General features: G+C 58.5%; 1 protein-coding gene and 1 non-coding gene across 2 annotated transcripts; one reads left to right on the forward strand and one right to left on the reverse strand.

The window, feature by feature from the left end:
- Window positions 1–3,545: 3,545 nt before the first annotated feature.
- Window positions 3,546–3,652, forward strand: LOC119057134 (U6 spliceosomal RNA). Its single transcript, XR_005084002.1, has one exon. It is a non-coding gene; the product is annotated as a U6 spliceosomal RNA (small nuclear RNA).
- A 3,750-nt stretch (window positions 3,653–7,402) lies between these two features.
- SKOR1 (SKI family transcriptional corepressor 1) lies at window positions 7,403–16,392 on the reverse strand. Its single transcript, XM_037155820.2, has 9 exons — window positions 16,286–16,392; window positions 13,855–16,063; window positions 12,673–12,763; window positions 11,655–11,762; window positions 11,088–11,159; window positions 9,645–9,719; window positions 9,332–9,406; window positions 8,753–8,818; window positions 7,403–8,204 (listed from the first exon to the last, which is right to left on the reverse strand). Exons 1-9 carry the CDS (start codon window positions 16,390–16,392, stop codon window positions 8,110–8,112), a joined length of 2,898 nt encoding a protein of 965 aa, XP_037011715.2. The 3' UTR covers window positions 7,403–8,109.
- Window positions 16,393–22,541: the final 6,149 nt, after the last annotated feature.

Consider the following 22,541-nt stretch of genomic DNA (forward strand, 5'->3'; position numbering starts at 1 on the left):
TTGAGTATTTTTATACCTACCATGTCCTTCCCACATGCCCAGGGCCTATTCTAATATTTCACATGAATCAGTTCATCTAATGTGCTAGGGCCTTTCACATTCAATCCTGCATTTAATCTTCAAATAACCCTGCTAAGTAGGCAGCAGAGTCCTCATCCTACAGATGGGGAAAAAGGCAGATGTGCACAAAGAAGAGATCTGGGGAATAGTGAAAGGCATGATCTGGACTATGCACCGCCTCCAAAGGCAAGCTGGGGAATGGACAGGGTTAATGGGCTCCACTGCAGTTGGGAATCTGGGATGGATTAGTCTAATTGATTTAACCACAGCGGGGGCCAAACCAGAAAAGCAAGAACTCTAGGACACAGTTTAGGAGGAGAAACTCCCTCTGAGTGGTCTGCTGGCCACAGCACACGCCACCTCTTCCCTCAGGCCTTCTCACAGACCCTGTTTTACCTGCCCCACCTTCCCTCCCAACCCCTTTTCCTGGGAGGAAACTTTGAAAAAACTCATTCTCACTGAAGTGGTTTAGGTGAGAGAGCACGCTTGAAAATGTTACAACAACAAGGCTTAAATCAGAGAACGAGCTGCTCAGAGGGACTTCTGGCAGCCTAGGGTATGGGTCTGGGCCGTTGGAGCTTCTGTGTCAGGCCTGTGAACTCGGCGTGTCTCTGCCCTAAAATCCAGGAAAGCCACAAATGCCTTTCACCCCCAGAGTTCCCAGTACGGAGAAGGCCTAGACCACTTCTCCCCACATCCCCGCTTCTTCTTCCCTCTGCAGGGGCTGATGGGGCTCCCTTGCCCTTCTCACTTCAAATGAAATGATATATGAAAACACTCAATGCTCTCTGGCTGCAGGGAAAGTACCATCACTTTAGAGAATTTTAAGATCTCATGTCTTCACCAACATATTTTCACTATGAAACTACACAGCTCTTCATTGTTCAAAATCAAAGTAAAGTTGGCTCTGTCCTCCCCCTTCAGGTTCTGCAGCTCACGAAATTCAGGGGAAGCTATTGGGACTCAGGCCACCTCAAGTGTACAGAGTGAAGCCAACAGCTCTGACAGCTGTCAGGAACCTGCTTCCCCCGCAGCCCTGAGACCTCTGACCAATGTCCGCCTCTCCGGCACCTATACACTCCTGTAGCATCTGTCCCCTCAGAGGCCTTTGGGAGCTTAGACTTCCCTGGAAGTCATGGTCCCCTTGGCTCACCCTCACTGAGTCCCTCCATGTGTCTCCTCTCCTGCAGCTTAATGCCACATAAAACCCACTTCCTCCCCTCTCACCTCCCACCCGCTTCCTCCACAATGGGCCTTCAGGGCTCAGGGGGCCAGTGTTATATGGTTCAGCAGGACCAGACCCTGGGTCCACAGCCCCTGTGGACTGTTCCTGGGGTTTTCATGCCCCAAGGATGACGAGCATTCCCCAACCTCCTAGAATAGAAAACAAAAAAAAGGTTGAATTTTTACATCTTGCTAATTAGTCTCAAAAAAAGTTCTTCAGTTACCCAATTACAAAAATCACAGCAATTCAAAGCTAAAAGAGATGCTAATCTCTAGAGAAGTTCCCCACTTTGCAGGAGACCAAAGAAGATGAGAGAGGGCCTGGCAGTTGGCCAAGGTCACAGACAGGTGTAGGGAGGGACGGGAACCACAACTCAGCTGTTTCCTCTGTACAATTGCTCAATACGAAAAAACAAGCAGGAAAACAAAAAACCCACCTCTGGCTCAAAATAACACGGTCGTGTCCCAGAAATGAACATCCTGGTCCATCTCCTGCTGGTTTCTGCAATAAGGCAGTTATGAACCCACAGGATGTACCTGTCACCATGGCACGTGTGTGCATCGACTGTGTCGAAAAGCCTCTCCTTCCAAATAAATGTAATTGAAGATTAGCATCATCTCCCATCAATGCTAATACGCTTTTCAGTTATTTGCAATTCCCTTTTGTAAATCTGAGGGAAACATCATTGCCCAAATTAGCTCTTTTCGCTCAATAAAGGCCATATTAGCATTCTGAGGTTTGCGTTCACTTACTGCTTAGAGAGAGGTCAGATGAGAAGTTGGGCAGCCTGAGCCCGATTTCCATTTTCACTAAAGACAGGTGAGGGAGGGGTCTCCGAAGTCTCCAGAAGCCTGCAGAACCCTGGCCAGGAGCTCCCTGGCTGTGGCTGAATGGGGCCCTCCGCTCTTATAGTGCATGAAATACCTCCACAGTCGCCTCTCCTCAAAGACTGGCCCAGGCGGGTGAAACTGACTCAGGTGGCTTCGAGGTCTTTCTCTGCCTGGAACTCTCACGCATCTCCCCATTATCAAATGACAACTTAAATGTCTCCTGCCCATCCACTAAAGTGGCCTTCATTTCCCACTCACTCTCTATCCCCTAAGTTTTTTCTTTGTAGCCGGGCTCAGTCCTGAGAATGCTCTTTCCTGGCTCCCTTGCTGGAATGGAAGCTCCGTTTCCACAGCAACCCTAGCCACTTGTTCACCCCTGTAGCCCCAGCGCTGACATCACAGGTGCTCGACATTTGGTGAACGAAGGAAAGCAGAAAGTAAAGTCGGGGCTGATAAGGCCTTGGGAGTATTGCCTAAGAGGTAAAAAGGAGACCGCACTCCTGGTCCCAAAATTTATCTGAGTTCCACAGTAAAAGGTAAAAAAGATCAGTCTCTGAAACCAGACTTGCATCGGAATCCCAAATTCTGTCACTACTGGTATTAAGGGGAATGGCAATAAGTGCCTGACCCAGCGCTGGATCAAAGGGTAGTGACCTTTCCACGACAGCCACCCTTCCATCTTCCAAGGCATCCTACGGAAAGCCTGCGGGATAGGGGGCTGATAGCGCTGGCCCTGAGAACCCCAGGGAAAGCGACGGCGCGCCCTGGCCCATCCCAAGGTGGCGGCCACCCCTACGCAGCCCCTTCCGGTTTATGACCGAGGGCTCCAACCCTCCCAGGGGTCACGGGTCACGGGTCACGGGTCACGGGCCCCGGTGCAGGAGATTGGTCAGCCTGATCAACAGGTCGCAACCGTTTGGGGGTCTCGGACCAGGCTTCTGTTGGGGATTTCATGGGCACCATTTAGCCCCTAGGCTAAAAAAGTGCCCGCACTCGCGCAGCGCAAAAGCTGCAGCGCGTACTTTCAGGGCCGCCGGGCTGCCGCGTCCCGCCCTCCTCGTTCTGTACCACCTCCGCGCTCGGGGAGGGGCCCCAAGATGGACTCCTCAGCGCCTAATTGGACTGGCGGGGAGGAGGTACGCAGCGGCACGCTCCACGTGACCTAGCGTGGCTACCGGCGTCGTCCTTGGGTCGCAATGGTCGAGCCCAGGAGAGCCAATTTCCCATGGTCCTTCATTTGCATATGTAATGTGAGGAAGACAATTATATTTAATAGGAAAATAATTACAAAAATATAATTACATTAGGCATTATACAGAAAACTGTAAATTAAATGTTTCAGAGTCTAAAAAGTGCACAGTATAGTCACCATAAATGAAAAAGTTTTTGTTTTTTAGACTTTATATACTTTGCAATAAGGCTACTAGATCGTGCTCGCTTCGGCAGCACATATACTAAAATTGGAACGATACAGAGAAGATTAGCATGGCCCCTGCGCAAGGATGACACGCAAATTCGTGAAGCGTTCCATATTTTTGTGTTGAGAGGTTTATGGGGGGTGCACAGTTATATCTCCGTGCAAACACTTCTCATTTACAGGTTCTTTTGCTCGTCACAAAGGAAACTAGTCCCAGAAAATGGGAAAAGGAATAGTGGGTAGTCGGAGTCTGCTTGCTTTTCTATCTGGCCGTTGGGCCCCAGTGTTAATCTTTTCAATTCTGCCTCTGCTTCCCCCTGCATTATCCTGAGTTTTACTGTCTCTTCCACCTAAGGAAAGGGCCTTGATAAAGTTGATCCATTACAGGTCCCAAAACATAACAGGACTTTACTGCTATGGTAAACATAAAGCAATCTAAAACAGGAACTCGGACCAAGACTGACTCCTTATCTACTGGCCCTGAATCTTAATAATGATGATGATGATGATACCTACTTTTTTACTGGGCATGTAACACGTGCTACGGGCTTCACCAATATCTCATCTTAATATTTCTGACTGCCTTGCCCTGTCGCTATTTACAGGAGATACTGCAAGGTAAAATGACCTGGACAAGGTTATGTAACTAGTCAGTGGCTGAGGCAAGGCCTGAGATGTTTAAAGACACAGACCCTGAAAAGATGGGAGACCTGCCCCTACATCATTCAATTGCAAAAGTCACACTCCTAACTAGTAAAGTGAGAAGAAGGAAAAGAAGTCCAACAAAGTTCAGGTTTCCTGTGATGACTCTGTCAATGTTTTATTGAAATATCAATTTTTTTCCCTAGGAGAAAAGTGTTGGTGCTTAATCTTTGATAGTGCCTGAGCATGCACGTAGTCCCCCTTGGTGGTCCTGCAGCCTCTGGGAGCCCAGTCGAAGGGCCTCCAGTGGTCGCAGCGTTACCTGACACCTGCCCCCCAAACTAATCCTATTGATGAAGGATCTTCTGAGAAGTAAACCTGTGCTTAATTAATGTTATGCAAATTAGCTTAATTGCTTCCCAGTAGCTACTGACCAGAAGCACCTAGGGATTCTTCCCCTCAGACATTTCCAGCACCTAGATGAACCACAGAGTTAGAACCCATTCATCTCGACAACTCTTGAGCAACTGTGAGGCGCCGGGCCTTGTGTTGGAGGTCACAAGGAAGAGCAAGCCGGGGCCCTTGTTGCAGGGGTACTGAAAGCCCTATGGGAAAGGCACACAGCCAAGGGTAACTTTGGGGAACGTACGCACCCCCGCTAGCCCAAAGAACCAAGTGTCATGGGAACACAGGGATTAGTCCCAGGAATCAGGCGTCTTTCAGGTGTCTTTTGCCTACCGGTTACCCCAATTTACAGAGGAAATGGAGGTAGGGAGCAACCTACTGGTTTCTCCCAGGGAGTGAAAAATCAAGCAACCTGATGTTGACTCCACCGGCTCCTCTAGCTTCGGTTCGCTCAGTTTCTCACCCCGGGTTCTCTGGGTGATGACAGAGACCGTCTGCCCCACAGCACCTCCCTGTCGTGGGACCGAAGTTCCTCCGCTGAAAAAGGGGGTGGGAGGTCGAAGGCCCACGGTTTGTCTGGTTCTTTCCCCCGACCTCGGACTCCAGAGCCACGCCTCCTGTGGACACGGCCGGGCGTCGGGGTGCGGAACCAGAGACCCAGAAAGAACGGCTGGGAGGACACTGTGCGCCCCCGCAGCCCGCTCCCAATTCTCCAAGCCCCACTTTTTCTAAGACACGGCGCCTCAGTTTTGGGCCTTCGGACGCTGGATGTAATGCCTAAAATATGTCGCAAGGTGGCAACATTGTGGCGAGAAATAGACGGAAAAAAAATCTTGTTTTTTTTTTTTTAAAGCATATTTTCCCTATTAATGTTTCATTTAACTTAGACTCTGGTAAACTAATTAAAGTAGCTACGAGCCCCGCAACCAGCAATAATTCGTATAATTATTGATAATTACATCCATACGAATCGTTGGGTTAGTAACATTTTGGGGAGAACGAACCACTTAGAAGGGACGCGGACCCCGGTGCGGTAGGGGCGCCCTTTCCGTCCAGGGCCCGCTGCCTACGGCCTTTCCCTCCAGGTTGGGGAACTCGGAGAGGAAAGGTGAGAGGAGTACTCGTTAGGCGCCGCTGTGCGGGCTGAGTCCCTGAACTTCCGGCCCGGGGCGTCGGTTTTTCCATTTCTCCGGGAACGAAAGCGCGGCTTCCGAACTGCGGCTGCGCCGGGGGCTCCTGTGCGCGCGCCGGCCACACCTGCGCGGCCCGGCGGGACCCCAGCGCCGCCCCCCGCCGCCCCTCGCACGCCCCGAGGACGCGAGTCACTTCCTCTTTGGACCCTAATTTCGTCTTTGGTACAAGGCAGGCTAATTTGGTCCATCCCGCTCATAGAAATTGTTCCCACTCTCAGAAGGGTCCCTGCAGGAGGTCGCGCGTCCCAGGGTCACTTCCCTCCACGACACCTCACCTTCACCTGGCGCCCTCACCGCCATCCTCTCTCACGTCCCCTCTTTGTCTATTCCCCGTAATAACCTGAGGACTCCGGACCCCAGTGCGCGATGCCCTGGGGACTGGCTACCTGCCTTGACTGCGCGATGGGCTCCCCGTCTGCACCCTTTCCTGGCGGCCTCGAGCGCGCACCCCTGCTCTCCAGCTACGCTCCGGGCCCTCTAGACGAGCCACCATCAAACTTACCAGCCCCAGCTGCTTTCCGGGCGGCGTGGAACCGCCTGCCAACCTTCAGGGTCTCCGCTCCCAGTGCCTCGCGGAGACCGACGCACAGGGAGAGCCTGAGTGTGTTGGGAGGGCAGGGTCCGCGGACCACTGCTGCCCTGCACTCTGCGCGCCTCCCAGAGCGCTTCCACGGGGAGAGGGACCTGCACATTATTCTACACAGGGCGGCACCGAGGCCCGGGTACAACCGGCCACCCCTGCTAGTCAGCCGAGGAGGTGAAACTAGACGCCAGGGCCGCACAGTTCCCGACACGGCGCACTCTCCCGCTGAATTTTCACTGTCCCGTGCCCCCACCCCCCAAAAGTGCGCTGCAGTTTCCATTCTTTATCTGTAGCTCCACCAGCGGGTGCGTCGTGGAAACCGAGGTCCCCGATCAGGTGAGGCTTCGGTAACCGCGGCCTGTGCGCCCTGCCACCCCCATCCCGTCGAGGCGTGGCGAGAGCGGCGACCCCGACACCTGCGGCTACCGGGCTTCGCTGTCCACGTCCTCAAACCCACTCGGACTAAAATGCACGGTGTTAAATTCTGCCGAGACTCCTTCCCTTCGGGGAGCGTCTGTGCCTCGTCGTCGAGCCGCACTCAGCCTTTCCAGGCCCACCCTGCGCCCCTCGCTCCCCACCCCGCCCCAGCGCTCCGGGGCCAGGTCTGCGGTGTCCGCGCCTCTGGCAACCGTCATTCCGGGCAGTGCCCGTCTCTGAGAGCCCTGGAGGTGTCCTCCTAGGTGGGACAGGCTAGAAATGACACGAATAAACTCTTCCGTCCCCCGAGAGCGCTCGAGAGGAGTCAGAGACCACGGCTCCAGAAGCCATGCGGCCGTAGTCCGCTTTACCCGGGCGTCGGACCAAAGGAGGGCCCTAGACTCCTGAAGGCCTGTGGGGTGGGGTGCCTCCAGGACCCGCGGAGAGGGCATACGCTCGCGGCTGCCCACCTGAGCGGGCGCAATTCTCAGCCCGGGCCCCCCAGAACCCGCACCGCTCTTCCCACGCCCACCTGTTGCGCAGCCCTTAGGTGGTCTCCGACCACCGACCGCCCCCCTTCGCCCCAGCCCCCACTTCCACTGCCTCAGGAAGTGACAGATTTTTTTTTATTAAAAACAAAACAAAAGTCACGGATACAGGGTGGTCTCCTCAAACAGGCTCAAGGTGGTCTCCATCTCGTGAGTCAGTTGTCGCCCTTTTTTTTTTTAAAGTGCTGTTACATCAAGAGGTCACAACAAAAAATAAACAAAGCAAAACCCAAAGGGACCGCAAAACGGGACAGGAAGTGGGTTCAGGAAAGGGAAGCAAAATAACGTACCGCATAAATAAATTAAGGTAAACTCAACACTGAACCAAGAGACTCACAGTACATTTACATCCATTGCACGTAGCCACTTTGTCATTAGGAACAAGTTTCAGAAGTGGACGGGACGGGGAGCGCGGGGGCCAGCGCCAGCGAAATTGCTACATTGTGATCACAATTGGGGGTCCGAGGCTGTACAGGGGCGAAGAGGGGACCCCCTCCCCCCTTTATTACCCCTTCTGTCCAGTTAACCCCATGAGGTCCAATGCCCTGGAGTTCTACCGTGGGGCGAAATTGGTATTTACACTTGGAAACCGAGACGGGGGCCCCAGGCTGGGGCGCCCAGGGGTGGGCGGGCAAGGCCCAGGCTTCCGGGAGGAGGACGGGCAGGCGGGAGGCTGTATTTACATCGGTCCGGTCCGAATGGCTTGTTCCTCGCTCTCGGCCGCCTCGGCCGCGGGTATTTACAGAGAGCAGCATGGCTTGAGGGCGCGTGGGCGCGGCCGGGCCGGCCCTAGGGCAACAGCGGGGGCTTGAAGGAGCAGTTGCCTGTGCAGTGGCGGGGAGTCAGCATCTTGCAGGAGAAGTGGTGCAGGGCATCGTGGGCTTCTGTGGAGACAGCCAGGCGAGCCGCGTTGGGTGCCTCACCTGCCCGGCTTCCCCCTGAGCGGCCCCCGCCCGGCCTCTCCTCTATCCTTCAGCATCTCACCCACCCTCTGCTGGCTCAGGGGTTCTCAAGGGAGTGAATCAGAATATGGGGGAGAAGATGGGGCGGAGGGGGGCGTAGAAGAGAGATCCTGGCCATTCAGAACCACTGCTCTGGCCCAGTAGCCCCATTTTTGGGACATCTGCCTAAAGCCAGATTTGGACCTGAGGGCAGGCTTCCCAAAGCCCAGAGCCCAAGGGGCTCTTTCTTCCTATCCCGCCCGTTGTGAAATCCTTTCCTCATTAGAAGCACATCCTGTTTTCCTCCTCTCGGCTTCTAATCCATGTAGACTTGGTCTTCCTCTCTCTCTCTAGCCCCGCCATTCATTCATTCATTCATTCATTCATTCATTCATTCATTCATTCATTATTAGTTTGTTCGCTCCCTCATTCATTCTCCAGCACAGCCGGTGACTGGCACCCCTCCTATCTTTGTTCCAAGGCTTCCGCACCTTTTAACTTCTGCTGGATGGCGTAGCGCGCCTTCCGCTCTTGGTCAAGTTCATTACACAGAGTGTCTGGAAGACATGGGGAGGGGCCGGTGAGGAAATGAACCTCCACCCTGACAGGCTGCGGGGTCACAGCCGCGGCCTCACCTTCTGCCCAGCTCTCAGCCCTTCGCAACAAGGAGTTGAGGGACTGAGGGTGGGGACATCAGTGTTCCCAACTGCAGACTGGCGGAGGGAAAAAAATGGCCTGGGATAGTGCTTAAAAGCAGACGGATCTAACCAAAATTAAAGCGAACTTAGGCATTACTTCCCAGGTAATTTTACGCCTCGATTTTTAATTTAGAAACCATGGAAATTGCCGCGATAAGAAGTTCAATCACTCCATGTAATGATGCCTGCAAGCCGTTTGCTGGGCTCGCTTGCCATTCTGAGGCTAATCAGAGTCTACAAAGGATATTAAATAAAAAAAATAATTGTTAAATTACCTTCAATTTAAATCCAAATGACTGAGCCAGCATTGCGGCTCCTGCCAGACAAGAGGCAGTTACGGCCGCGCGCGCGCTCACCTGACTCCCGTCTTACCTCTGACAATTTGCAGCTGTTGCACCATTTCTTCTCGATAAGCCAATTCCCTCTTCATTTGATCCTGAAAATTATCTGTGCAAATTGATTAAGTGAGAGCTGTTAAGCACAGCCCCCTCCCTGGGCCCCATCTTCCTACTCCCATTCCCACCCCCACCCCCTTCAGTGTTTGGCCTCCCGGGAAACCCCAGCAAAAGGGGGCTCCGAGGCTTCCGCAGGGGCTCAAGGCAGCTGCTTGCCCAGAACCCGGGCGGGCGCAGGGGAAGAGGGTTCTGGCCAGGAGGTGGGGTGGAGTGGGTCAAGGTGGTGGTACCTTTGAGACTCTGAAATTCTCGCTCCAGCTTCTTGCGGAGCTCCATTTGCTCCAGAAGCAGTTTTTGCAGTTCCTCTGTGAGGGGCGAGAGAGTGGGAGGTAGAGGAGGGAGGTGTGCAGGGCTCAGGGGCCCAGAGGCTGCGGGCCCTGCCCTGGCCAGTAGTTCTGAGATAGTTGGGGTGGTGGAGCCTGTGGGCAGAGGCCCAAGGTACTGTTTACCCATTTGCTTCCTAAGGATTTGGGTGAGGAAAAGGGGATAAATAGCCCACAAGAATCAGATCAGGATGGTAGAATGCATTCTCCACTTCTTGGTCCTGGCTCAAGGCACTAAGCAGAGTGGCATCTGGTTTAAGTTGTTCTTAACTCCCTAACCTCAGGGGCTAGCCCAGTAGGGCTCGATTTACCCCTTCAAAAATCAGACCTAATCCCTCCCTTCAATAATACAGAGCAGAGAGAATCTGGTCAAAGCCTTGACGCCCCCCAAGCCCTGGAAAAATACATCTATTCGTGACATTTTGTTTACAGTTTCAGGACATCCCAGACCCCAAGTACATGCTAAGAACATTCATATAAAGCACCAATGGTTTTCAAGGTAATTGCATATCCTGGAAATTTTGTAACTATGCAGAGTGAAAAGCCACCAATGCTTTTCTCTGTCCCCACACCAGTTTCCAAGCTCATCCTGCACTGGTGTGGGGGGAGGGGAGCAGGAAAGTGTGGAAAGCCCCGCTAGTGCCCTCAGAAACCAGCTCTGGTGAAGTGGCAGACAGCTCCCACGAAATTAGCAGCTATTGGTATCCGGTTCCTCCTGGGGGGTGTCTCTGAGAAATCCCTTCCTAGCAGGTGCTCAAAACACAAGAATGGGAACTAGAAGGGGCAAAGTGGGGTCAGAGGCTCCCTGCTCCTGTGCCTGACATCACACTCTTCTCCCTTGCAGGCTGAGCAACACCCCCAGGCTCCTGTTGTCCAAACAAGCTGCATCTTCACCCCACTGAAGGTGGGGCAAGTGGTTATGCCTTAATTCAAGGGGAAAAGTTTAACCTCTTGGACATTCCTAAAGTAAACGCTTCCTAAGAATCTTGCTATTCAGAAGCCGTGTGTTCCAGTGAGTTTGGGAGACCCAGATGGTCTTGTCTGATTGTCCACACGCATCCGACTCCCAGGATCTTTCCTCACTTCTCTTTCTCACGGGGCTATTCAGACAGACCCGGCTGTAGAACCCAAACTTCCAGTGAACCTCTGGGGGTCTGGCTCCCTCTAGTCACCCCCTACTCGCATACACACCTCTGTGCCAGGACAAGGTGCCCAGGGGTTTACCTTTCTGCTCAGTGGAAACCAGTTCCCCGAAATCCCTGTCTTCTCTCACACACTCCTACATGAATGACACCCCTCTACAAGAAAAGCTCCAGCACAGTGTACCCCATTTCAGAGACTTGACCTCACCTCTGGCCAGGTTCTCGAGATCTTTCTCCACTAGCTGCGTTGCCGTCACATCCAGGGTGAGCCCATCTTCGCCTGGGATACAAGGGCAGGTAAGAGGTGTCCTGTTCTGGGGGAGAGGCCTTGGGAGGGGAGGGGTGAGCTTCCTGGGAACCCGGCTAAGTCAGGGACCTGCTCCAAACACGCTGCCACGGAGGAGACAGTGACCAGTATCCAGTGCTACCCACCCTGCAAGCCATCCCTTCGGGGAGTGGCCCATTGGCGAAGACCCAGGGTAGACGGGCTCTGTGAGGGCAGGAGGTGCCTTTTGCCCGGTTTCACTTCCTTCTACAATGCCTTCTTCTCTTACCCGGAAGGGCCCCAGACCCCCCCAGGAAGTAAGCAACTCAGGAAACTTGGCCTGCACCTTTCCCCGAGCTGTTTAAGGATTTATCTGCCGGCAGCAGAAGAGGACACACAGCCGCTTACGCTTGATCGAAAACCGTGCCCACAGCCAAGGCCGGTGGGGATCCGGGCGACCGAGACAGCAGCTCCCGACCGGGGCAGGTGCTCGAGGTTCCTAGGGCTCACCTCGGTCTGTATTTGCAGGACTTGGCTGCGAGATACTCCTTTGGTCTGGATAGGATTTCCTCGTTTCCAAATCGTCGGCGGTCGAGTGATTGTCTTCCTTATCTGGCTCTTAAAGGCAATAAACCGAGTTTCAAGGAGAGGCAAAGAAACCGTGACCCCGATACGGCCAGAGCCACCGCAGTCCGGGCGCCCGAATCCTAATTAAAAGCTTCGCGGCCGCCGCTGTTCCGTGCTGTGCGCCTGGGCTCGCACCCTCAGGCTTTGGGCCGGGCATTCCCTCCCCCGCGCGGTCTGCTCTTCTCCGGCTCCACGCCCCCTCCCCAGCCCCTCAGAAAGAGCAATACGAACAGTAGAGCCCACTAGGGACTAGCGACCTACATCGCGCCCAGATACTGGGGCACCGCGAGCGCGCGTGGCCGCCGAGTCTGCCTGCGCGGCTCCCGCCGGGAACGCGGCCCAGCCTGTGACCGAGGACTGGTGGTGGCGAGGGACACACGCCCCTGGGCTTGGGGCCTGGTCTGGGCTCTTTTATGCCTCAGCCTCTGCGAGCCACTTGGTCCCTCGCGCGAGCGCGTGGGCCGCAGCTGCCACCGCGCCTGCAGGCGCACGCAAGCGCGGGGCCAAGCGTCTCTCCATTCACCGGACCCAGCCTGAACACGGGGGGGGGGGGGCTCGCGGTCCAACATCCTTGCTTTATAAGTGAAAGCACTTGAAAGGGGTGCCAGGCACGGTTTTAAAAACGCTTTAACCCAGGGTACAAGGTGTACGTGAGCATGTGTTTATGAGCTGGAGAAGGTTTGCCGTTACTAGGTAAACAAACGATGGAAGTTGTTGGAAGTTCTCGCTTAGCTTCTTTTTTTTCTTTCATTGTCTGTCCTTTTCCTCTTTCTCTTGCTTTCTCTGCCTCTGTCTTTCTCTTCTCCTCGTCCTTCACAGACCTCCCCTGGCCCCGGCTCCCTGCCTGCCGTCCCCCCATCGCACTAGCCAGCGACCCCCTCAGAGGGCCTGGGGGCTTTACCGTGGGCCTCGGGGGTGCAGAGGTAGGAGGCCGCGGGCCCCAGCGCCGCCGCCGCGCTCTTCACGTGCTCGTCCCGCTCGGGCGCGTACACCTGCGTCGGCCGAGAAAGGACAGGCGGTTAGGGGGACGCTCGGAGGCGGCTGGGAAGCCGGGTGGCGGTGCGCCGCACCGAGAGGGGACGCTGAAGGGGCGGCGGAGGTCGGCCAGCGGGTGGGACTGGAGCGCCCCGGGCGGCGGTGACGCACATGGCACAGCCTCACACCCTTGGGGGCTGCATCGCTGTGGTAGCTTCAAGGTAATTATCTGCGCCCTGGAGAAAATTATCCAGCACACAAAGCCGCTCCCAAGACCAGGGCCATTCAAAGCCGCCCCCACTCTCTTCGCCCGCCTCCTTTCGGCATCTTCCCTCCCTCCCGCTCCCGGTCCCGGGCATAAAAGACGCCTTCGCAACTGGCTAACGATTCGTGTTTTAATGGACCGAATGTAAATGTACAAGCGAACGCGCCCACTTTCAAATGGCCAACAATTCCGGCTCAGCCCCCTCCCGCCTGCACCGGCGGCCCCACCGCGCTGAGAGCCCCTCTCCCACGTCGCACCCCGTCTCGACAGCTTCCCACCGCGAACCCTGAGGTTTTCAAGGCGGGAATTGGAAGAGACTCAGACAACTACAGGCTGGGGCGGAGGGAGATTCCGGGGCCCCGTCCGCAGTGGCCCGGCTCTGGGGCGAGGCCGCCCCCTCCTAACCCGCCACTTTCCCTCCGAGGTCTGGTCCCCATCCGGGCGGGTGTGCTACGGGTGCGGCCTCACCAGCGCTCCTCTCTGGCTGCAGGTCCCTTTCTCTCCTTTGCTTTCTTCCTCCAGATCCCTTCTGTCCGTTTCTGTTTCTGGGTCACGGACCCTCTCTGCCTGTCTCCTCATCCCCATCAATGAGAACACAGCGCACGCGTTTCTCAGGCCCGTCCCTCTCCCCCATCTTCCGAAAGCCTCAGCGGGGGGTCCCAGCGCGCCCAGCTCCAAAGGGCTCTCCAAGCCGGGCCCACTCAGAGCAGCCGAGGCCTGCTGCGCCAGTGTCCGCTCGGAACGGAACTCCCGTCCCCTACCCGGCCAGGGCCGACCCCACATCCCCGTGGTGCCGAGGGGCAAGCAAGGAGGCGCCACCAGTGGTGTGGGCGCGGGGCTCACCTTGGCCGGCATGGGGCCCCCCAGCGGCCCGCAAGGCTCTCGCAGCTCAAAGCCGCTGCTCGGCGGGCTCCTCTCGGGTCTCCGCATCACGTCGTCAGCCGCCAGGTCCCCAAATACGGACCGGCTGGCTTGGGGTAGTCCCGGGCGGCGCGGGGTGCGAGGGCTACCGCCATCGGGAGAGTCTGTGGGACCGTCGGCGGCCGAGGAGGTGGTGGACGCGGGCCCAGCGGGCGGGTCGCTGTCCGGGCCGCCTCCTGCGTTGGGCGCGCTGGTCGCGCCAGACTGGGTCTCGTCCTGTGTGCCCTCGTCGTCGGGGAATCGGTTGGACTCCACGTCCACCTCGGGCTCGTCCGCGGTGTCCACGTCGGGAGAGGCGGAGTGGTAGCTGGAACTGCCCTCGCTCAGAAAGTCCGGGCTCACATAGCCGCCGCCGGATCCCGAGCCCGGCCCGGCCCCCCGAGCGGGCCCCGCGCCGTAGGCGTCGCGGGCGCTACCGTAGAGCTTGGCGATGCTCTCGGCGTCCTTGACCACTGGCCGGAAGGCCGACACGTAGGAGCCTTTGCGTGCGGGCGGCGGAGGCGGGGGCAACGGGGCCAGGGGCGGCGGCAGCGCCTCGTCCGCGCCATCCTCGTCTAGTGGCCCGCGGGACAGCGCGCTCGGGCAGCGCTCCTCTGGGCCCAGGCCGCCCTCCTTGGCCGGCTCCGCACCGTCCAGGGGCTCGGGGCCACCACCGCCGGCAGCCGCCGCTGCCGCCGCCGCTGCCGCCGCCACAGCGGCCGCCACCGCCTTAGCTTGGCTTTGCGCAGCTGGATAGGGCGGCACCGGGAGGCTGCCTGCTGCCGGCCAGAACATGGGAAACGTCGGGTATACGGTGGCTGCGGCGGCCGCTGCGGCTACGGCCGCAGCGTCCTTGGCTGCCCCGGAGGGTTGGTGACCCCAGAACATGGCGCCTCCACCTGGGCCAGGCCCAGTCCCCGGGGGCAAGTGGCCAGTTCCTGGGCCGCCTGCGCCTCCACCTGTGCCCGCGCCCCCGCCACTCCCGGTGCCTGGGCCGCCCTTGGGTTCGCCGGCCCCTAGCACCGGGTCGTCCTTTTTGGGGCAGAGGCCGAAGGCCGTGGGGAAGCCGTAGGGGTGAGGGAAGAGCGGCGGGGGCAGCTTCTGCAAGAGGCCAAAGCCCTTGCTCGGCACTGGGATCACCGGGTAGCTACGGACGCCAGTGCCTCCGCCGGGCCCTCCAGGACCTGCGGGAACGCCGGCGCCAGCCGCCAGACCAAGTCCCCGCTGCGGGTGGGGAGGGGGCGGCCCAGGAGGCCCAGCAGCCTCGTCTTCACCACAACGCAGGCTTTTGTGGGGCGGCGGGCCTGGGGCCATCTCCGCACCGCACCCGGGGCCTCCCCCGCCGCCGCCGCCTGCGCCGCCTTTCCCCTGCCCACCCGACCCTCCGTTAGCACCACTGCCGCCTCCTCCTTGCAGCGAGAAGGTCCGCTTTCGAGTGCCGCCATTGAACATGGCCTTGACGTCCTCCCAAGCGTGGCTCAGTTCGTCTGTGGCCGACTTGTCACTGAGTTTAAGGTGACGGCGCCACGAGTTAAAGTTGGCGGCGTCCGGCTGAGTATACTTGGCGTCGGGTGTGCGGTGCGAGTGGAAAATGAACTTGTTAGGCGAGAAGTACATGCTACAGTAGCCGCACTTGATGCACTTGGCACGCGAGCTGTTGTAACGCGCAGGGATGAAGCTGCCACGCGAGCCCCAAGCACACTCATGCACCACATCGAAGGCAAAGTTCTCGGGCAGTTTGGGTGGCTTGTGCTCGCCTAGGAAGGACTTGCACAGGCGTTCGGCCTCGCGCTTCGTGATCATGCCGCAGCGTCGCGATGAGATGGGCATGGCCCCAGCCCGACGGAGAATCTCCAGCTGCACCGGCGTGCATTGCACGCATGTGATGCCCAGGGCCACACGGCGGTTGTGGATCTCATTGTAGCTGTAGTTCTTGAGGAGAGTGTTGGAGATCTGTGCCAGGCACAGGCGCTCCTGGCCGTCGATGACCAGAGACACTATAGGCACCCCATACAGCGACGTCTCGCCCACTTGGTTGGGTTTGAGAGCGCTGGAGCCCGAGTAGGGCTGCAGCTCCTGCTTCGAGTTGGGTGAGGAGTTACCCTCACGCCCCGGCCCCAGCTGAGTGGTGAGAGCCTCCATACCGCCGCTCCTGCGAAACAGAGAAAGCAGAGAGCAGATGAGCCATTTTCAGCGCCGCCTCGGCTCGGGCCCGCCCAGCAGGGCGCACCGTGTTGGCGCGCAGGGGAATCTTGGCAATGGGGAGTCCAAGCTCATTCGCCCCCTAGACGGGCGCCTTTTGTTATTCAGATGCGTGCTGGCACTGGAACAAAAGCCCTCGGGGTTTGGGGGAGCAGAAAGGGGTAATTGAGACCTCAGGAATTCCCGGGCAACTAGGAATGCAATCCTGTTTTCGGAATGGGGAGAAAGTGGCGCCCAGAGACGGAGAGTGACTTGCCCAAGGCCACACAGCAAAGACATTGCCGAAACCCAGCTTCCCGGTGCTGAGATCCGCGCGCCTTTGACCACCTTCTCAGCCTGCCCTACCCGTCCAGGTCCTGAAGCCCCGACTTCGGGGACCGGCCGCCCCTTTGCTCAGTAGTGCGTGCAAGCGGGCGGGCGCTGCGCGAGAAGGGGTTGGGGGAGGGGCGGTCACTGCCCAGCTCCAGACAGCAGGGGGCGGGGGTGGGGAGCGGGAGGAAAAGGAGGAGGGTCTCCAGGTTGTGATGGAGGGGGGGGGTGGTGGGGAAGAGTCTGAGGCGACCGCTGTTCGCGGTGCTGAACCCGGCTCTCTCTAAAGCACACAGCGCGCGCCCAGCCCCAGGACGGCCCCCCTGCCCCCGTCATGCAACTTCGTGCCAAGCCAGCTCTCCGGGATAACAGCACTTGTTTCCACAAACCAGAGCTTCTCCTCTCATCTCCAGAGTCCCGTGTTCGTTAGGCAGAAAGATTCTGCTTGGAAATAGAAATGGTTTCCATTGCAGCCCTCAGTGAGAACAGGGTCAGACAGTTCCTAAACATAGTTCCTTCATTTTTAACTGCGTTCTAGACCAAAGCTGGTTTCCATCCGGGTCAGCGCATGAGACGTACAGGTTCCCAAGGAAGTTTCTTAGGAGCACTTCTCCTTCCCTTTTAACTGCCCAGTCCCTAAGTTTTTGCTCAGGCCAAGTGCAGTCTTTCTGGGCTTTGGGCTTCCTCTTTTTTGGGTGGTGGTGGCAGTGGCGACTCCTCTCTGAGTATCTTTTGTGCCAGGCTATCCTGGCTCCTTTGGGTTGAGGGGAATCCTGGCCGGTCTCCGAAGCCACTACAAGGTTCCAGGTGAAAAGTTGCTGCTGTTTCCATGTTTTGCTCACTGGACGAAGGAGGGAGGCAGCTGTGCCTGCGGACCTCACCAGTGGGAGGACTGGGAGACTGATGCGTGGAGCTCTCCAGGTGGCCGGGGCCAGCCACGTGTCTTCAGACACCGAAGGTTCCCGCCCGGCTCACTGCTGTGGGCGCCCCTGCGGCCCAGGCAGTCCAGCCCTGAGGGCCCCTAACCTAACTCGATGGGAAATAAAACCCCCTTTTCAGAGGGGCATCTCCAGACGGACAGGGAATCCGAATTCAAAAGCCTTCATCGAGAAGACTGAGATCTCCTGTCTGTCCCCCTCCCTCTGTCTAGATGTCCCTCATCTGTCGATCTTATCTTCCCTAAGCTGCCAGTCTCCCCCAGCTCCCTCCTCTCTCTCCCATCTGTCTCCGTGCCTTCTTCCAGCATCGGGCTATATCTGTTATCTGTCTGTTTCCTCTCTATCTCTGTGGATCGAATGGAGACAAGTTGACCCTCCTTTTGCACTGAAGTGCCTCCGTCACATTTTAGGAGGCAAACACACGGTCCTAACTCCCCAGCGGAGGGGTCAGCAAGACGTTCCCGCACCCCCCTGCAGGGCTCTCTGGTGGGCTGGGGGAGGCGTCGGGGGTGGTGGGCTTCGCGGTTCTGGGAAACGACGATGTCTTCTCGGTCTCCCCAAGTCGGCAGGCAAGTGCGCCCAGCCCGCATGCAGTGAAGGGACCGCTCGAGCCCCGGGAGTCTTCCTCAAGCTGAGGGTCTGTGGTCCCCGCGGAGTTTTCCTGAGTGGAAGGAGGAGGCCCAGGGTCCCAGGGCCAGGAGAAGGGGGACACTGAGAAAGGAACCAAATTTCGAGGGCCAAAGCAGAAAGCCCCGCCAAAGGGCTGTACGCAGCAGCGACGAGGAGCAGCGGCAAGGGCAGCTCGGACAGCCCTCGCCGGCTCCCGGGGCTGGAGAGGTGAGCTTGGAGAGGGCGACGAGGTGGGAGGCGGGCAGCGGTGGGAGTGAGGGGATGGAGACTTTAGGTATGATAATAAAAACAGCCACAAGAACCCAAATCGGAACTAAACGAAAGAAGCTGTAGGGGCAGGGTGCTGGGGCGGGGGGGGGGGGAGGGGGCGACCAGCCGCGGATACTCACCGTGCGGCAGCGGCGGCTGGAGCCGGGCGAACGGTGAACGGAGGTGCGCGGCGGAGTCCGGGATCCGCCGGGCTCTCCGGGTGACGGCACGGCCCCTCCCCGCGCGCGCGCACAGCCGCGCTCCCCGGCTCCCCGCGCTCACACCCGCGGCCCCGCCAGCCCCTCCCGCGCTACGCGGGCTCTCAGCAGGTGCAGGGCACCAGGGCCTGGGGCGAGGAGACCTGTGCCCTGCGCCGCTGTCCCTGAGGCCCCGGAAGGGCCCGGAGCGGAGGATGAAGCTTGGAGCGCATGGCGGGGTGACGGGCACGGCGCGGTCACATTGCGGGGCCGGCACGGGGCGGGCACGCCTGACAGCTGCGAGCCGGGGCGCCACACCCACCGCCCGCGCAGTCACTTGCGCCCTCCCGGGGCCAGCTAGCCTGCCGGCCACGCGCCGAGCCCGGCGCCTCCCCACAGCCTCTGGCCCATGCGGCCCAGGTAAGCGGTCGCACACCTGCGCCCAGCACCTGCGGCCCGCGCTGGCCAAAGGGGCCAGGAGGGAGAAAGGGCCCCGGACCGCGAAGTTTGCCCTTAAGAACGAAGTGGGAAGGTGCTTCCCTCCTAGGGGCCAGGGGTGGTCCAGGTTGAGCCTGGGTTTCGAGGTTCAGGCAGAAGATCTGCAGGGAAGGGCACGACCCCTCCGGGCCAGGGCAGTGGATCCCGAGAGTGGCCCTGGAAAGCCTGTGGGGTTGCCAGGGGCCCGGGGCAGAAACCAGGGGAGTCGGGGGTGCGGGTGGCCGCCGGGAAGCGGCCGAACCAACTCCCCCGCCACTTCTCTTTTGGATCGGAAGTGTCAGGACAGCTTCGTCCTGGGGAGGGGCGACCTCCTGCTCCCTCACTGAGCGGTTGGACTCTAGGGGTTTTTTTTGGGGGGGGCGGGGGGCGTGGGCTGCACCTTGGACAGAGAGAATGCCCTTTAGTTGATTGCTAAACTCTCCAGCTCTCCTGCTAGTTCACTCCCCCGTGGTGGGGGTCTAGCTCTCCGCTGCTGCAGACACCCCTGGGCGCATCCTCTCTTCTCGCAGCTCCGTTGCTCCCCATGCTCTTCCCTCTGCTCGTCGGTTTCTGTCTTCACCATTCTTTTCTCCCACAACTCCACTGAGTCCGTGTTCTCCGCCTCCTAATCGCCGTCTCTACTTCCTTGGAGTTACCAGTCGCGCTCCCCACCTCTTCGCCCGCACCCAGGCACCCTCTGGCTCTCCCCTCCCCCAAGTGGTATTAAGTGTCCTTAATGGACACGTTAATTAAACTGTAATTAATCATACTGTCCTGCCCAAGTTTGAACAATTACCCTAATGAAACAGAAGTTAATAATGGCAGGGATGGCCTGGGGCGCGGTGGGCTGCCGGGCAGAGGGCGCAGCGGCCTCTGCGGTTACCGACTTTGGCAGCAGCGGTGAGCTTAGCCAGTCCTTGGAACCCGGGGCGGCGCAATAAATCTTCTGTGGCCAGCAGCGCCGGGACGCCCTCCCGCCCCCACCGCCCCCTCGTTTTCCTTTTAGCTCCAGGTTTCAGGCCCTCTCCCCTCCTGCATCCCAGCTCCTCTGAGGTTCATCTCCCCTTCTCCACTTCTCGCCTCTCGTTTTGCTTTTCTCCACTGGCTCCCAAGGACCCCGGGAAAAGGCCCTGGGGGTGCCTGGATCACACCAGCCCAGCCCTGGGAGAGAGGGGGCGGCCCGGCCCAGCTTGAGGACTCATTGGGCACCTCCTCTCCTCGGATGAGGGGTCTCTGAATACTGCCCCCCAAGTTTGAGGGCTCTGTATTCTTCGCAGAGTTCTTGCTCTTTCGCCTCCCTCAGCTTCCGTCCTTCTCTCTCTCAGATCTCCCGGCCTTTCTCTCTTCTCCACCAGCGCCTGCTCCGCTCTTTTCTCTCGGTGCGCCCGCCCCCTCCGTCTTCCCAGGCGCTGCGTCTGTCCCGCTCTAACTCTTTCCCCTCTTCCCTCGCAGAAAAACAGGAGCCCATTTTCCCTCCCTCGGTCTCCCCCACCCCATAATTACAATTCCATTCGGTAATTATTCTTGGCCTCCTAATGATTTTTTAAAAGGCAACTCAGAATCCTGTGTGATGGTTGACAACGATCGCGGAGCCAGAAAAGAGGATGGGCAGGGTCCCCCGAGAAGGGCCTGCCTGTCCTGACCCTATTGTCCTGTGAGAGCCAACAGCGCCTTCGGGGCGCCCTGTCCGCGGGGCCCGGGGACATCTCGGACAAAAGTTCCCTTTCTGGTTTACGGCCCGAGGGGCCTGCAGAGTTGCCAGTGGGCCTCGGTTTAGCACCAAGCTGCGGACAGCTCCCTGCGCCGGTGTCTGGCGTCCGAGACCCAACCGGCTCTCAGACGCAGGTCTGAGCTGCAGAAACGTGGAAGGCGCGCGGAGAGAGAGGCTGGGGAGGCGCCGCCGCGCCCGGGGGAGGTAGTGGTCTCCGGGGAACGGGTCTTGGGGGTCGGACCTGGGCTCTGCTCTGGACCGGCGTCCAGTTGGTTAGTATCAGCACGACCCTCATTTAACAGTTTTCAGAGCTGGTTCCCGCAATGACCCAGGCAGTAAGTAGCTACCATTCATCCCCATTGTACAGGCAGGAGACTGAGGGCCAGGCAGTGGAAGCCAACCCAAGTTCGCCGGCGGACAGGGGACGCAGGCCCAACTCCCAGGCCCTGAATGTCGTGCCTTGCACACTGCCGGCTGGGCCTCATTTGGCGAAGGGAAGGAGGATAAGGAAACGCTGTCATCACCACCCTCACAAACGCCCCGTGCGCAGGACGCAGCCCCGGGCAGGTCACTGCTCAGGTGCGGGCGGCCAGTGCCAGGGGGCGCTGGGGCTTGAACTCAGGCTCAGGGGGGACGGGGCGGCGCCCCTCTTCATCAGAGGGGGCTCTGGGTCCCGTGGCCCCGCCCGGAGCCTCGGGAGCCCAGGGAAGTCTGTGCCCTTGGCCTTCCCGACTCCGGTTAACCCGGATTCTCCCTCTTTCATCCACTGGCGTTGGCACTGGGGTCGGAGGACTGGGCTCTGGATCACGTGCCCCCGCCCCCGCGGGGACTGCGCTGCCTCCGCGCCCCGGGCGACCGGGCCCAGCGGCCCAGCGTCCTGCGCCGGCTCCGGCGGCCGCGCCTCCTTCGAAGGCACATATCTTTTACCAGTTGAATTAACGGCAGTTTTCGTCAGTTAATTAGGTTTAATTTACATAATTAGTACAGTATAAAGAGGATTGGGGATAATCATGGGGTACGTAGCGCTTACTGTGTAAACACGTATTCTGAATTAAAAATCAGATGTAATTAAGGCGCGCAGGCCCTGTTTAGGCAGGGTTTTAATTGTAATGAATTTCTAATTAACACTCAATGATTACCAAATGCAAAGGGCTGTAAAATTTTCTTGTAGTTTTGCTAATTTATTGTTTACTTAATATCTGGATATTAATCCGACGGCCAGATAGACCCGAGGCCCTTGCAGTGGCCCGGCCCAGGCGAGTGGAAGCGGCTGGGCGAGGCCCCCGGGCCGCTCCGGAGCAGAGGTGAGCAGCTGGAAGGTGCTCAGAGCCCCTGGCCGCCTGGCTGCGGTGCCAAGGGGAAGACTGAGGCCCAGAGAGGGCGGGGACTGGCAGGAGGCTTCGGACCCCAGGTTCCAGCAGTCTAGACGGGCCCTTTGGGGTCAGAGGCCAGGCCAGCCCACCTCCTTGTGGAGGACCCTCCATTCCGAGGGCATCAAAAGGAGCGACAGTCTAGGCCCAGATCTACTTTTGACCACTTGAGTGACCATGGACATTGCACCTGCCTCTGGAGGATGGACTCACTGCTTGGCACTTTGTGGAGGCGAAGGATGGCCCAAGCCTGAGGCCCGAGGGCACTACAGATGAACAGCCTTCTTCCGGAACCTGAGAGGGGAGGACTGGCGGAGTGCAGGTTTCTTGGGGGAGGTCATGCGAGACTGGCTTTGCCCATCCTGGGTCTCTCTCTGCAGCTGGGGAGGCAAGTTCATCTGGGAGGGGCTGGGAGGGACTAACCAGACAGAGAGTCCCCTAAGGCCTCAGCAGAAGTTTTTGGGAAAGAGGGTGGTGAATGGCTCCACTGTCCCCAGGACTCCCCCCCACTTCCGAGTCTCTAGTTTGGGTCCCTGTCCACATCCTA

This window comes from Artibeus jamaicensis, unplaced genomic scaffold, assembly GCF_021234435.1.
Source record: "Artibeus jamaicensis isolate MK-2021 breed Jamaican fruit bat unplaced genomic scaffold, CSHL_Jam_final contig_548, whole genome shotgun sequence".
Lineage (NCBI taxonomy): Eukaryota > Metazoa > Chordata > Mammalia > Chiroptera > Phyllostomidae > Artibeus > Artibeus jamaicensis.

Excerpts from the sequence above, each read along its gene's own strand:
- SKOR1 (XM_037155820.2), bottom strand. The coding sequence starts at position 16,392 with ATGTCTTTGCTGTGTGGCCTTGGGCAAGTCACTCTCCGTCTCTGGGCG. Across the intron at positions 16,064-16,285 it reads GTTGCCCGGGAATTCCTGAG|GAGCGGCGGTATGGAGGCTC; the intron begins GTCTCAATTACC and ends TCTGTTTCGCAG. Across the intron at positions 9,407-9,644 it reads AGAATTTCAGAGTCTCAAAG|ATAATTTTCAGGATCAAATG; the intron begins GTACCACCACCT and ends CAATTTGCACAG.